Source organism: Pelophylax lessonae (assembly GCF_965119305.1).
Source record: "Pelophylax lessonae genome assembly, chromosome: 3".
Taxonomy (NCBI): Eukaryota; Metazoa; Chordata; class Amphibia; order Anura; family Ranidae; genus Pelophylax; species Pelophylax lessonae.
In genome coordinates this window covers 659,945,439-659,962,001 of record NC_138770.1, presented here as the reverse complement: position 1 = coordinate 659,962,001, position 16,563 = coordinate 659,945,439, and the positions used below count along the sequence as shown (strand labels likewise).

Here is a 16,563-nt window from a genome sequence, read left to right as displayed (position 1 = left end):
GATTAGATGCTTCAACATTGTTCCATTTGTTATGCACACTGTTTAATCTAATGTAACATTGTCTCTTTATAAATTGTATTGCAACCAAGAAGGAATACTTATATTTGGAATTATATTGTTCTATATCTTATATTTGTCCCTATGTAACTGTCTTTCAAAATCTCAATAAAAATATTTTGAATTAGAATTACAATAAAAGTACAGTGGTGATCGAAAGTTTGGGCACTCCAGGTAAAAATTTGTATTAATGTGCATAAAGAAGCCAAGGAAAGATGGAAAAATCTCCAAAAGGCATCAAATTACAGATTAGACATTCTTATAGTATGTCAACAAAAGTTAGATTTTATTTCCATCATTGACACTTTCAAAATCACAGAAAACAAAAAAATGGTGTCTGCAAAAGTTTGGGAACCCTGCAGAATTTATAGCATGCACTGCCCCCTTTGCAAAGCTGAGACCTGCCAGTGTCTTGGATTGTTCTCAATCATCGTCTGGGAAGACCAGGTGATGTCAATCTCAAAGGTTTTAAATTCCCAGACTCATCTGATCTTGCCCCAACAATCAGCACCATGGGATCTTCTAAGCAGTTGTCTAGAAAACTGAAAATAGTTGACGCTCACAAAGCTGGAGAAGGCTATAAGAAGATAGCAAAATATTTTCAGATGTCAATATCCTCTGTTCGGAATGTAATTAAAAAATGGCAGTCATCAGGAATAGTGGAAGTTAAAGCAAGATCTGGAAGACCAAGAAAAATATCAGACAGAACAGCTCGCAGGAGTGTGAGAAAAACAAATCAAAACCCACGTTTGACTGCACGATCCCTCCAGAAAGATCTGGCAGACACTGGAGTTGTGGTACACTATTCCACTATAAAGAGATACTTGTACAAATATGGTCTTCATGGAAGAGTCATCAGAAGAAAACCTCCTCTACGTCCTCACCACAAAAATCAGCGTTTGAACTTTGCAAATGAACATATAGACAAGCCTGATGCATTTTGGAAACAAGTTCTGTGGACCGATGAGGTTAAAATTTAACTTTTTGGCCGGAATGAGCAAAGGTATGTTTGGAGAAGAAGGGGCACAGAATTGAATGAAAAGAACCTCTGTCCAACTGTTAAGCATGGGGGTGCATCAATCTTGCTTTGGGGCTGTATTGCAGCCAGTGGCACAGGGAACATCTCACGAGTAGAAGGAAAAAAGGATTCAATAAAATTTCAGCTAATTTTGGATGGTAACTTGATGCCATCTGTGAAAAAGCTGAAGTTAAAGAGAGAATTGTCACAAGTTAGCCTATAGTTTTGTCTGTATATTCTTACCTCCTTGCTGCAGTGCTTCTGTCTTGCCTCCCTTCACATGTGGTGTTTGGGCTTCTATGGGCATCATCGCCTGCTCCACTGTGGGTTATATCCTGTTCCTGTCAATTACTTCCTGGGTCACCTTCCTGTATGCTTCCCTATATATACACATGCTCTGTGCACTGCTCCTTTCTTGAGCAACATCGCTGTTCATCGCTGTTCTCTGAGCTCCCATCGGTGTATCCCTTGGCTATTGTATCTGATCTCCTGTGTACCAACCCGGCTTCGTTTCTCCGTCTATGTTCGTCTGCTGCCTGTCCTGACCTCGGCTTGTCTCTTGGATCTCCTTATAGTCTCCTGTTTACCCTGCACACGCCAGCAGTCTCCACATCCTCAGCTGGGCCTACCTGGGGGCCGCGACCTGGTTCCAGTCTGCTGCAAGTCCATCCCCACCATCAGGGGCCCTGGTGAAGAAGCAGGCTGGGGCTTAGACTCCGCGCCCTGGGGAATCCTGAGCTGGGGATCTATAAGGGCTCACTACCACAGACTCGTTGACATTTACCTCACTCCGGAAGGATGTTGAGGAATATGTCCAGGCTTGCTCCATTTGCGTGCAGTCTAAGTCTTTTACTTCAGCTCCAGCAGGTCTCCTGTTACCTCTACCTGTTCCAGATGTACCGTGGCGCTGCATCTCTATGGACTTTATATCAGAACTACCCCCATCAGCGGGCTCCACCGTTATCTGGGTGGTGGTGGACAGGTTTTCTAAAATGTGTCACTTCCAGCCCTACCCTCTGCTGTCACTTTGGCTTCCATCTTCATTAGGGAAATCTTTCGTCTCCATGGTATGCCCTCACACATTGTCTCAGATAGAGGAGTTCAGTTTACGGCCCGCTTCTGGAGAGCACTGGCCACGTCATTTGGAATCAAGTTGGATTTCTCCTCAGCTTTTCATCCGCAGTCAAATGGTCAAACGGAAAGGGTTAACCAGAATGTGGAACGGCATCTTCGTGCCTTCATTTCTGTCCATCAGGATGATTGGGTAGACCTTTTACCCTGGGCAGAATTTGCCCTCAATAACCATGCTAATGCCAGCACTGGTGAGTCTCCCTTCTTCACGGTATTTGGCAGCCATCCTTCAGTACCATTTCATGTTCCGATCTCTGCTGAGGTGGCGGCGGCCGCAGAGGTGCAACGGTCTCTCAATTCTATCTGGGCAGATGTTTCCAAGAATTTACATCTAGCAGCTTCCAGGTACAAGGTAGCTGCAGATCGTCATCGCCGTGTGAGCCCCAAAATTCTCCCTGGTGATAAGGTTTGGCTCTCTACCAAGAATATCCGTCTCAGGGTGCCCTCTATGAAGTTTGCTCCCCGTTTCATTGGTCCCTTTACAATCCTCTGCCAGGTTAATCCTGTCGCTTTTAAGCTCCGTCTCCCGTCACATCTAAAAATCCCCAATGTTTTCCATGTTTCTCTCCTTAGACCATACATCATCAATAGGTTTTCTCGTCCTATTCGTCGTCCTTCTCCAATAGCCAGTACTTCGGATCAGTATGAAATCAAGCCAATCTTGGATTCCAAATTCTCCAGGGGGAGGCTCTTGTATCTAGTGGACTGGAAAGGATATGGTCCTGAGGAGAGATGTTGGATTCCTTCCACTGATGTTTCTGCACCTCGTTTGGTGAAACTTTTTCATCAGAAGTTTCCTCTCAAGGCTTGGCCCAAACGAGTGGGGAGGCCCCGTAAGAGGGGGGGGGGGTACTGTCACAAGTTAGTCTATAGTTTTGTCTGTATATTCTTACCTCCTTGCTGCAGTGCTTCTGTCTTGCCTCCCTTCACATGTGGTGTTTGGGCTTCTATGGGCGTCGCCTGCTCCACTGTGGGTTATATCCTGTTCCTGTCAATTACTTCCTGGGTCACCTCCCTGTATGCTTCCCTATATATAAACATGCTCTGTGCACTGCTCCTTGCTTGAGCAACATCGCTGTTCTCTGAGCTCCCACCCGTGTATCCCTTGGCTATTGTATCTGATCTCCTGTGTACCGACCCGGCTTCGCTTCTCCGTCTATGTTCGTCTGCTGCCTGTCCTGACCTTGGCTTGTCTCTTGGATCTCCTTATAGTCTCCTGTTTACTCTGCACACGCCAGCGGTCTCCACATCCTCAGCTGGGCCTACCTGGGGGCCGCGTCCTGGTTCCAGTCTGCTGCAAGTCCATCCCCACCATCAGGGGCCCTGGTGAAGAAGCAGGCTGGGCTTAGACTCCGCGCCCTGGGGAATCCTGAGCTGGGGATCTATAAGGGCTCACTACCACAGACTCGTTGACAAGGATGGCTTCTACAAATGGATAATGATCCTAAACACACCTCAAAATCCATGGGGATTACATCAAGAGGCGTAAACTGAAGGTTTTGCCATGGCCTTCACAATCTCCTGACCTCAACATAATTGAAAATCTATGGATAGACCTTAAAAGGTGCAGTGCGTGACAGACAGCCCAGCAATCTAAAATAACTGGAAGACTTTTGTAAGGAAGAATGGGCAAAGATACCTCAAACAAGAATTGAAAGACTCTTGGCTGGCTACAAAAAGCGTTTACAAGCTGTGATACTTGCCAAAGGGGGCAATACAAGATATTAACTCTGCAGGGTGCCCAACCTTTTGCAGACGCCATTTTTATGTTTTCTGTAAGTTTGAAAGTGTAAATGATGGAAATAAAATCTAACTTTTGTTGACATATTATAAGAATGTCCAATCTGTAATTTGATGCCTTTTGGAGATTTTTCCATCTTTCCTTGGCTTCTTTATGCACATGAATACAAATTTGTACCTGGGATGCCCAAACTTTCGATCACCACTGTATTTTTACAGGGGTAATAGCTACTTGCCTGGAGTTTTAATGTTTGATGCGTTGGTGATGTCATATCCGTCATTTAGATAGAACAATTCTATGGCTACCAAAGAGAAGATAAAGGACTATTCAGCTGCTTGGTATTTACCTTCTCTTTTATCCTCTCTCTCACGCAAGTCATTTGTTTTGCATTGTACTTTATTTCCAGTACAATTACACTGAGCTCCTTGTGACATTCCATGTAGAACAGCAACAATAGGCCGATCCATGTCCACAGAATTGAGGTGGTGGAATAATTGTTCCACTTAGAGATGACGGGCACCCTACATGACTCAGCTGACTGACAACAGATGGAATAACACAGGTTTCCCTAAATGATTCATGGAGCTGCTCCGGTTACAAATAGCATGGATGTTTTTTTCTTATTTTTTTATATCAAAATAATTTTCATCTGCCAATGATTTAAAAAAACATGTTACGTAATCCTTCAGGAATGTGTCCACTTTAGCTTTAAAAATAGTAAAAACAGAAACCTTCAGCTAAAAAATGTTATTGCAACAACATTGGAATTAAGTAATGCAGTGGCTGAACAATCTGATACATAACAGTGTTGGCAGTCCGCCCCGGTGTCTTATTTGTGTGCAGTTTTAAATGACTTTCCATTCTGTCTTCCAGCACAATCCTTCAAAATATTTTTCTAATCTATTATCTTAACCACTTGCCGTCTGCTTACGTTGATAGTACTGCGGCAAAGTGGTCTGTTATCGTCTGACGACGTAGATCTACGTCATCAGACACTCCCCTTTCTCGCTCCCGCTGTATTCAGTCACAGCGGGAGTCGGGCCAGGGGAGAAGCGGTGGCGATCGCCGCTGCTCTTCCCCGATCGTCGGGGATCTATTGTGGAGATCCACCTGCTTGTGTAAACACAAGCGGGCGGATCTCCTAAGTGACAGACAGGGTCAGATTGCAGGGTTCAACATAGCTGAACCCTGGATCTGTCCTTGTGTCACTCAGTCACCTCCCCCCACACACGTCAGTAAGCACCAGGCATACATTAACCCCTCCCTCTCCAATAAAATTAACCCCTTCCCTGCCAGTGTCATTTTTACAGTAACAGTGCATATATATAGCACTGATTACTGCAGTAATGTCACTGGTAACCCCAAAAGTGTCAAAAATGTCAGTCAAGGGTCCGATCTGTCCGCCGCAATGTCGCAGTCCCGCAAAAAAAATCGCAGATCGCCGCCATTACTCGTTAAATAAAAAAACACCAAAAATGACAGAAATCTTTCCCTTAGTTAGTAAACGCAATAACTTTTGCGCAAACCAATCAAAATAAGCTTATTGTGAATTTTTTTTACCAAACATAGGTAGCAGAAAACAAATTGGCCAAAAATTTAAAAAAATTTTGATTTTTACATTTTTTTGGGGGGAATTTCATATAAAAAAATGTGAAAAATATTGTTGTTTTTTCAAAATTTACGCTCTTTTTTGTTTATAGCGCAAAAAGTAAAAATCGCACAGGTGATCAAATACCACCAAAAGAAAGCTCTGTTTGTGGGAAAAAAAGGACGTAAATTTCGTTTGGGTATGGTGTCGCACGACCGCGCAATTGTCAGTTAAAGTCGCACAGCGCGGAATCACAAAAAGTGGCATAGACGTAAGACAGCAAAATCCTCCGGTGGTAAAGTGGTTAAAACACAATGATGGAAAAAGTTGGATGTGACTGAGATTCTGTGCATGTGTGTTTATATATATATATACACACACTACAGTATACTGTGAAATGTATTGGGATGCCTGCACATTTTGGACAATTTTATGCTCCCAACTTTGTGGGAACTTTATGGATGTTGCTTTGTGCACTGGTGCGCAGTCATGTTGGAACAGAAAGGGGCCATCCCCAAACTGTTCCCACAAATTTGGGAGCATAGAATTGTCCAGGCGTCCCAATACTTTTAAAAAATATACAATAGATATAAAAAGTCTACACACCCCTGTTAAAATTTCAGGTTTCTGTGATGTAAAAAATGGTGTGGGGTTGTTTTTCAGGGGTTTGGCTTTTGTGCGCACTGCACCCGCACAAAAGTCGCACATGAGGCATTTTTTCAGCTGCATCAGAATGGGATCGCACAGTGGTTCACACTTGTGCGATCCGATCCTGTGCGAACTGTCAGTATAATTTTGTTCAGTATAGTTACAGTGGGTACGGAAAGTATTCAGACCCCCTTAAATTTTTCACTCTTTGTTATATTGCAGCCATTTGCTAAAATCATTTAAGTTCATTCTTCTTCCTCATGAATGTACACATAGCACCCCATACTGACAGAAAAACACAGAATTGTTGACATTGTTGCAGATTTATTAAAAAAGAAAAACTGAAATATCACATGGTCCTAAGTATTCAGACCCTTTGCTGTGACACTCATATATTTAACTCAGGTGCTTTCCATTTCTTCTGATCATCCTTGAGATGGTTCTACACCTTCATTTGAGTCCAGCTTTGTTTGATTATACTGATTGGACTTGATTAGGAAAGCCACACACCTGTCTATATAAGACCTTCCAGATCACAATGCATGTCAGAGCAAATGAGTATCATGAGGTCAAAGGAACTGCCTGAAGAGCTCAGAGACAGAATTGTGGCAAGGCACAGATCTGGCCAAGGTTACAAAAAGATTTCTGCTGCACTTAAGGTTCCTAAGAGCACAGTGGCCTCCATAATCCTCAAATGGAAGACGTTTGGGACGACCAGAACCCTTCCTAGAGCTGGCTGTCCGGCCAAACTGAGCTATCGGGGGAGAAGAGCCTTGGTGAGAGAGGTAAAGTAGAACCCAAAGATCACTGTGGCTTAGCTCCAGAGATGCAGTCAGGAGATGGGAGAAAGTTGTAAAAGTCAACCATCACTGCAGCCCTCCACCAGTCGGGGCTTTATGGCAGAGTGGCCAGACGGAAGCCTCTCCTCAGTGTAAGACACATGAAAGCCTGCATGGAGTTTGCTAAAAAACACCCGAAGGACTCCAAGATGGTGAGAAATAAGATTCTCTGGTCTGGTGAGACCAAAATAGAACTTTTTGGCCTTAATTCTAAGCGGTATGTGTGGAGAAAACCAGGCACTGCTCATTACCTGTCCAATACAGTCCCAACAGTGAAGCATGATGGTGGCAGCATCATGCTGTGGGGGTGTTTTTCAGCTGCAGGGACAGGACGACTGGTTGCAATCGAGGGAAAGATGAATGCGGCCAAGTACAGGGATATCCTGGACAAAAACCTTCTCCAGAGTGCTCTGGACCTCAGACTGGGCTGAAGGTTTACCTTCCAACAAGACAATGACCCTAAGCACACAGCTAAAATAACGAAGGAGTGGCTTCACAACAACTCCGTGACTGTTCTTGAATGGCCCAGCCAGAGCCCTGACTTAAACCCAATTGAGCATCTCTGGAGAGACCTAAAAATGGCTGTCCACCAACGTTTACCATCCAACCTGACAGAACTGGAGAGGATCTGCAAGGAGGAATGGCAGAGGATTCCCAAATCCAGGTGTGAAAGACTTGTTGCATCTTTCCCAAAAAGACTCCTGGCTGTATTAGATCAAAAGGGGGCTTCTACTAAATACTGAGCAAAGGGTCTGAATACTTAGGACCATGTGATATTTCAGTTTTTCTTTTTTAATAAATCTGCAACAATGTCAACAATTCTGTGTTTTTCTGTCAGTATGGGGTGCTATGTGTACATTCATGAGGAAGAAGAATGAACTTAAATGATTTTAGCAAATGGCTGCAATATAACAAAGAGTGAAAAATTTAAGGGGGTCTGAATACTTTCCGTACCCACTGTACATTTTTCAAGCTGGACAATGAAACTATGTAAAATAATTGCCATATCTGAAATTCATTGTTAAATATAAAGTCTGATGATTTCCTTTACTTTTTTTCACATTAAAAGTGACATGACCCATTAACTTCGACGGCTTGCAACGTGAATAAATTACAATAGCCATTTTGCTTAGGCAATAAACCAAATACATCATACAAAGTATACACAAACATGAAATATACACTATAAAAGAGCAAATGTATGCAGAACGATTTCTTTATTTTGGAAGGTCATTATGGCAAAGTCAGATCCACTACCAGGTCTTTACTACTTTGAGGAAACTAAAGGGGAGAGCTCCCTGTGCTCCTAGCAGTGGCGGCCCGTGCATAGGGGGCGCCAGGGCGCCGCCCCCCTACCCCTAAAAAAAAAAAAAAAAATTACAAAGCGAACAAATAAAGTTGTAAAAAAAAAAATTGGGTTCGCCGGCCTCTGTGATGGAACTAATGGCTGGGGGGGGGTGGGGTTTACGTCCCAGAAGAGGCACCGATTGGCTGCCTTCTGGGGGCGTAACCCGGGCGCAAGTCTTTGCGATTGGACACCCCCACTTTCTGATATCCTGGCTGTGATTGGTCCAGTCTCCAGCCTGGACCAATCATCATCCAGGACATCCGATCCCTGACGTCACAATGGGGGCGGTGCCGGTGCGTGAGTCAGTCACTCACCGTCACCGCCGCTCGGAGGACAAGGGAGAAGCCGCTCACCTTCCCGCCGCCGCCGCCGCAGAGAGGACGAACTGGATCGAGGGGGGAAGAACCCACCGCCGCCGCCAGGTAAGTGCTTTAAATTGAAGGGAGCACGCACGCTGGTCTCTGCATTGATTGGGGGACAATGCTGTGGGCACTCTGCATTTATTGGGGTACAATGCTGTGGGCACTCTGCATTTATTGGGGTACAATGCTGTGACACTCTGCATTTATTGGAGTACAATGCTGTGGCACTCTGCAATCATTGGGGGACAATGCTGTGGCACTCTGCAATCATTGGGGTACAATTCTGTGGCACTCTGCATTTATTGGGGTACAATGCTGTGGGCACTCTGCATTTATTGGGGTACAATGCTGTGGCACTCTGCATTTATTGGGGTACAATGCTGTGGCACTCTTCAATCATTGGGGTACAATTCTGTGGCACTCTGCAATCATTGGGTACAATTCTGTGGCACTCTGCAATCATTGGGGTACAATGCTGTGGGCACTCTGCAATCATTGGGGTACAATGCTGTGGCACTCTGCAATCATTGGGGTACAATGCTGTGGGCACTCTGCATTTATTGGGGTACAATGCTGTGTCACTCTGCAATCATTGGGGTACAATTCTGTGGCACTCTGCAATCATTGGGGTACAATGCTGTGGGCACTCTGCAATCATTGGGGTACAATTCTGTGGCACTCTGCAATCATTGGGGTACAATGCTGTGGGCACTCTGCAATCATTGGGGTACAATGCTGTGGCACTCTGCATTTATTGGGGTACAATGCTGTGGCACTCTGCAATCATTGGGGTACAATGCTGTGGGCACTCTGCAATCATTGGGGTACAATGCTGTGGGCACTCTGCAATCATTGGGGTACAATTCTGTGGCACTCTGCAATCATTGGGGTACAATTCTGTGGCACTCTGCAATCATTGGGGTACAATTCTGTCTTCAACCTAAACTCCTTATATAATTCTAAGGAGATTCCAAGAAGATTTCATCTTATCACTGAGTCTTCACTTTTTCATGACACAAACAACTCTAGTCTAGTTAGAAGGATCTTTGGATTTTAAGCTTCGAGTATTTTTAATTTGAACTCCAGGATAAGATAATATTGTCTAATTACAAGAATCATATGTATTGAATTTTATTTGAATCTTGGTGTGCTTTGTGTATTTCTTCCAGATCTGTGCAGTAACCTAGTGTGAAAATTTACCTCTGTGCTGGAACTTCTTGTAATAAAGACTGCTCACTGCGGCTCTCTTTCCTTGTGCAGGGGGACTGGTCTTGTCTCCGTCCCCTCCTGTAGTTTTCTGCAGGCAAGCCAGCAGTGGGTAGAGCTTGTTGGGTCCATCCCACAGCTCTGTTCTCGGCACAGGCTATGTACAGCACAGTGATGGCATCACCACTACTTTTACAAGATTTGCAAATTAATTTAATGCACACAAAGTATATATCCTTTGTGGCTATTGAGGAATACAGTATATTGGGATGAAAGTTTTAATGTCGAGAGTTCAGCTACAATTAAACATATTAGGCATATAATATTAAAAAAATTAGGTCTTCTTTAAACCATATTTGCTGGTTTTGCAGCATAGGTGAACCAGCAATCTATTTTAACACTGAAGTACTCACCCCAGAGCATCAGGATTAAATCCCAACTCTGTTCCTGCACTCGCACAGCAAGATTCAATTGCTCATTAAGGTCTAGGGGACACAGAAAAGATGATTTACTTACCAGATCCTCTGCACTGCTAGACCAGTCCCCACTGTATCCTCTCCCCCATGCTCCAGTGGTCTAAGGTCATGATGTCATCAAGACCAATGCAGGGTCCAAACCCACCATGGCGTGGGGAAGCACCATATGCTGTGCCAGCAGAAGATCAGGTATGAAAAAGTGCTACTTCTCTCCTTTAGACAAAATGAAAAGTTAATTGTTGCAGTGAACGCAGCCCCACTGCAAGGGATCATTTTAAAGTTTCCTGGAGTTGGGCTTTAAGTGTAGTGGTCAAGGGGTTCACATCTTTTTCCTGCAGGGGTTCCCCTAACCAGAATGGGCTAATAAGGAGGTACAAGAGCCAAAGGTAGGTAGCTGGGTGACAGAAGGAGGGGAACGGTGTTAAGGAGGCCAGTCCTGAGTTTGTACAACCCAATAAATATGCCAAGTTGCGTGATGTTGGGGATATGCTCAGGGGTGGCATTGCTGGAGCAGGCACCCTCCCCTAGCTGCCAGGGGAATGACTGCTCTTGTAAGGAGGGGGCAAGGACACAGGCAAGATTAAGCAGATTCTGGTGGTAGGGGACTCAATCATTAGAAGGACAGATAGGACAATCTGTGACAGACCAGGATCGCCGTGATCCATGATCAGATGGACAGATTATTGGGTGGGGCTGGGGAAGACCCAGCTATCAGAGTATACGTTGGTACCAATGACAAAGTAAGAGGAAGGTGGAGCGTCCCTAAAAATGATTTCAGGGACTTATTGGGTGAGTTAAAGAAAAGGACATCCATGGTTGTTTGCTCAGAAATACTACCTGTACCTCGAGCCACACCAGAGAGGCAGCATGAGCTTAGGGAAATGACCATGTGGTTGAGGAATTGGTGTAGGAATGAGGATTTTGGTTCCTGGAGAACTGGTCTAACTTCTCAGTTGGTTACCCGCTCTTTAGTAGCGAAGGGCTGCACCTTAATTGGGAGGGTGCAGTTCGGTATGAATAGAGGATGGCCAAGAAGTTGGAGGGGCTTTTAAACTAGGTGGCGGGGGGAGGGTTCAGAAGAAGCGACAGCTGACAGTGAGCAAAGGACAGTAGTGGAAACTAAATCCATAACATTTAATCCTGGAGTGAACACATCAAAATTGCAGCCTCAGAAAAATAGGATTTTTGACTTAACGTAAAATCCATTTCTCTGATGTTCATTGACGGACACAGCTCCTGATATTCATAACCATTGGGTTATACTGCCCCCTACAGGAGTAGGACACAAGGCAGAAAATAATTCTGGCCACACCCATGGGCAGTCTCAGAGGGTATACTCCCTCTCTCTGCTATAGCCACTCGTTTTGTTTTTTTTTACAAGCAGTGTCAGGAGAATTATAACTCCACAGAGGGGTGGGTGCTGTGTCCGTCAATGAACATGAGAGAAGTGGATTTTACAGTAAGTCAAAAATCAAATTTTCTCTTTCGTTCCTTGATGGACACAGCTCCTGATATTCATAACTATTGGGATGTCCCAAAGCAGTGTTAAACATGAGGGGTGGGAACAACAAAAATTCCCAAGGCTAAACATTATCCAACCAGGCAACAGAAGCTCAACCAAAAAACTGAAGCCCACCTGAAAAAAACCACACCCTCAAAGAGGATCAGGTCCTCTTAAACAGCAGCCTGCAAAACATTGCGGCTAAAGAACATCTGTAGATGCCAACACATCCACCTTATAAAAACTTTGTAAAAGTGTGCACCGACGACCAGGTGGCCGCCTTACAAACCTGCGTCATTGACGTCTGATGATGGAAAGCCCAGGAGGCACTAAGCGCCCTAGTAGAGTGCACCTTGACAGAGACTGCGGAATCTTGTCCCATTTGGTCAGAATTTCCCTTTGCAGGGACCTCATATTTAACTGTGCAAATGGAACTGCCTCAAAGGTAGACACCATCAGGCCCAGCACCCGTATGCAAGTCCGGAGGGATGACCATTTGTTGGACAGCAGGAGGCGAATTGCAGCCTGCAGTTTCTGGAATCTCACAGGAAAAAATCCAGGAGAAAAAAAATGTCTATCTAAAACATTTTTGCCAGAACCAGAGATCCCAGCAAGGAGATAGGTCCTTACTCCTGACTAGGCAGAAAAAAGAACTGAGTGGCTATAGCAGAGAGAGGGATTATACCCCCTGGGACTGCCCATGGGTGAAGCCAGAATTATTTTCTGCCTAGTGTCCTACTCCTGTAGGGGGCAGTATACACCAATGGTTATGAATATCAGGAGCTGTGTCCGTCAATGAATGAAAGAGGGGATTTACTCAAGACAAAAAACTATAATCTTGCCACTTTTTAAAACTCTGGTTGGGCCACATCTGGAGTATTCTGTCCAGTTCTGGCCACCAGTCCTCGGGAGGGATGTGCTGGACCTGGAGAGTCCTGAGAAGGGTAATTACCAGGAACGACTACAAGCACCAAATATATTCTCCCTGGAGAAGAGACGCTAGAGATGAGATATGATAGCGGTATACAAATACCTCAATAGTGATCCCAGCATAGTTAGGAAACTATTCAGTCTCAGGGAGTGTAATAAGACAAGTGGGCCACTCGATGATATTGAAGGAGAAGCGGTTTAACCGTCAGCTGCTTAGGAGGTTTTTCACTGTCAGGGCTGTAAGGATTTGGAACTCTCTTCCACAATCGTTGGCAACGCAGGGGGTTTTTTACTGTTGGGGCAACATGATTGTGGAATTCTCTACCACAAGAGGTAGTTTCTGCGGGAAGTATGGCTACTTTCAAAAGACTCTTGGACGTACATCTCAAGGAAGGGGTATGAGAGATGATTAAGGCCAGGTTGAACTGGATGGACTATTGTCTTTATTCAACCTCACCTACTATATGTAATCGGTGGTGTCAGCGGGGAGTATTGATAATTTTCAAAGACACTTAGATGAGCATCTTAGGGAAACACAATATACAGTGATATGGGAAATGATTATCTACACATACACCCACACAGGTTGAACTGGATGGACTATTGTCTTTATTCAATCTTATCAACTATGTACCTAAGAAAAGAATTTGGTGTTTGTTAATATCTGTAAACCTTTAGAAGTCGAGGTAAAACTAATTGACATCTCCATAGTAGAGTTGCTGGGGAATCTGTTTTGGATAGAGCTTTTCTATAAACCCTTGCTGCCTGCCCACAGTAGTTGAACTGTGAGTGGGTGAGAGCACCAGGCCAGGTGACGTACTGGTATGTCGCGGCCTTTCTTTTGGGGTTTGGGGTGCACATGCATGCGATCGGCGCATGTGCACAAGGAGCGACACAGCACAAGTTTGGCAGCCAATGGTTTTGGTTGAATTCAGCTAATCGGTTGAGGCCAATCACACACAGACTTCTGGACTTACAAAAACACAGACCTCTGTGTACTGGGGACAGCAAACTGCTTGTTTCTTCTCCCTGCAAAGATGGGAGAAAAAACAACCAGAGAATTAAGTAAAAGCCGTACACATTACACATTGTTAGGCACACAGTTAACCCCTTGATTGCCCCTAGATGTTAACCCCTTCCCAGCCAGTATCATTAGTACAGTGACAGTGTACATTATTATCACTGATCACTGTATTAGTATCACTAACGATGTCAGTGTCAGTCAGTTTGTGTACCTCCCAGCCAGCGTCAGCTTGCTTGCCACACTATCACTGTCCCGCTATAAGTTGCTGATCACTGACACAGTATAGTGTCATAGCTGTGCAAATTCCAGTATATATACCATCGTTTGTAGACTCTATAACCTTTGCACAAACCAATTACTACACTAATTAAGATTAACAAAGACATGTAGCAGAATACATTTTTGGCCTAAATTTATGAAGAAATTAGATGTTTTGATTGTTTTTATTGGATATGTTTTATGACAGAAAGTACAAAATATCAGTTTTTTTTCCCCAAAATTTTCTGTCTTTTTCCATTTATATTGAAAAAATAAAAATAAAACCCAGTGGTGATCAAATGCCACCAAAAGATAAGCTCTTTGTGTGAAAAAAAATGATATAAATGTAATCTGCATACAGTGTTGCATGACTGTGCAATTACCAGTTAAAGTCGCTGAATAGCAAAAAATGCCCTGGTCATGAAGGAGGTAAAACCTTCTGGTGGTTAGGTCCCTCTTCTGTAGATTTTGTTTGCTTTAGAAACCTGATCACATCATCAGAAAGCCCTGGCACTGGTTTTATATTCAGGGTCGATCCAGTGGAAGAAAATACATTATCAGTGACAGAGCTCTGTACGACTTTTGTTCCCTCTTGACGTAAAATAATCTTTCCCATTTGGAAGCTGCGTAGAGCATATAAATGTTTCTTCTGCTTTAATTCCAATATTTTCTCAGTAAGCTGATGGGAAAACACGTTGTCTCCAGGCAGGGAGCTTAATTCGTAAAATGCATCTAAATTTGCCCGAAGTTGGGCGTCATCAATGTCTTCATTGGTTTCTAGATTGGGTGAAGAGGCGATGGTGCCGCTCCTTTGTTCTCTCACAATGGAAGAACTGCTGGTGGGTGACAATGCAGACAGTCTTTCATCATCTTCAAGTCTAATTTTCTCACTGTCTTCACAATCGCTTGTTCTGTAACCTAAAGAAAAATGTAAAATAATTAATGGATGAAAGTAATTTATCATAATTTAGAAAAATCCTCTTACATTATACAAGTGCATGTAACGCTTTGCACATCCATGAGCATCCCAATATAGCTGATATTACTACAATATGGTGTCAAGCCCCAGGGAGATTGATAGACTCCTCACCCTTCCAAGCAGCTTGCAGAATGCTAGTGGACCTTGCAGCGTGCCTTGTGTAGCATGCGTGATGACGTCAAATCCCACCTTATGTGTTTTACATTGCATCGTCATCAGAAATAATTAAACACAAGCAGACTACAGGTGCATTCTACTACACAGTCTTACAACCAATATCTTAAACACCAGTGTAGTTAGAATGATTCTAAGGGCACAATAGGGCAAGGAAGTGGTAGGGCATAGATAAGAAGAACGGTTAGCAGAGGGCACATTGACATCTCCACCTTGAGTCCCAAAATAGTTTGTATGTGCAGTGGGGAGACAGGCTGACGAGAAATACAAGTATTCCAAAAGGAAACAGAACTGAATGGATGATAGGATGCAACACATGCACAACATGTTGCATATTGGGTAAAATATAGAAATTCTGGGGTTAAATTACTAAAACTGGAGAGTGCAAAATCTGGTGCAGCTGTGTATGGTAGCCAATCAGCTTCTAACTTCAGCTTGTTCAATTAAGCTCTGACAAAAAATCTGGAAGCTAATTGCTTTCTTTGCAGAGCTGCCCCAGATTTTGCACTTTCCAGTTTTAGTAAATCAACCCCTTGGCATCAAGAACAATCTAGTTTGTGGCAACAATGGACCCTAGGTGGCAAAAGCCGCTTGCATTCTAGAAAGGAAAGATGTCAAAACCCCTAGGTGACAAGAGCCACCTGTGCAACACTAGGCAGAAAAAACAGCCTGTATCTTAGCAACAAAGGACCCCAGGATGGCAGAACCACCCACGTCCTAGCAAACGAAGGCCACTAGGTGACAGGGGATTCCTGCATCCTAGAAATGAGTGCTGCTAGGCAACAGGAACCACCTGCATCCTAGCAACGAAAACCCCTAGGTGACAAGAGCCACCTGTGCAACACTAGGCAGAAAAAACAGCCTGTATCTTAGCAACAAAGGACCCCAGGATGGCAGAACCACCCACGTCCTAGCAACGAAGGCCACTAGGTGACAGGGGATTCCTGCATCCTAGAAAGGAGTGCTGCTAGGCAACAGGAACCACCTGCATACTAGAAACGAAAACCCCTAGGTGACCAGAGCCACCTGTGTTCCAGCAATGAACAACACTAGGCAGAAAAAGCAGCATGAATCTTAGCAACGATGGACCCAAAGATGGCAGAACCACCCGCGTTCAAGCAATGAAGGCCCCTAGGTGACAGGAGCAGCCTGCATCCCAGCAATGAATGACACTGGGTATCAAGAACCACCTGTGTCCTAGTAACACTAATGAAGTGTGTTATATGTGTCTAGGCTGCAGTATTATGTACAACCTTGACTTTCACTCACTCTTGTACAGTGCA

General features: G+C 44.1%; 1 protein-coding gene across 1 annotated transcript in view; it reads right to left on the bottom strand.

Moving 5' to 3' along the window:
* Positions 1-14,545: 14,545 nt before the first annotated feature.
* SHLD1 (shieldin complex subunit 1) overlaps positions 14,546-16,563 on the bottom strand; it is a gene marked incomplete at its 3' end in the record, with an annotated part of 176,531 nt that continues 174,513 nt past the window's right edge. Inside the window, exon 3 of the mRNA XM_082250998.1 lies at positions 14,546-15,045. Coding sequence (XP_082107124.1) covers positions 14,546-15,045 — 500 coding nt within the window. The remainder of the gene's footprint in view (positions 15,046-16,563) is intronic.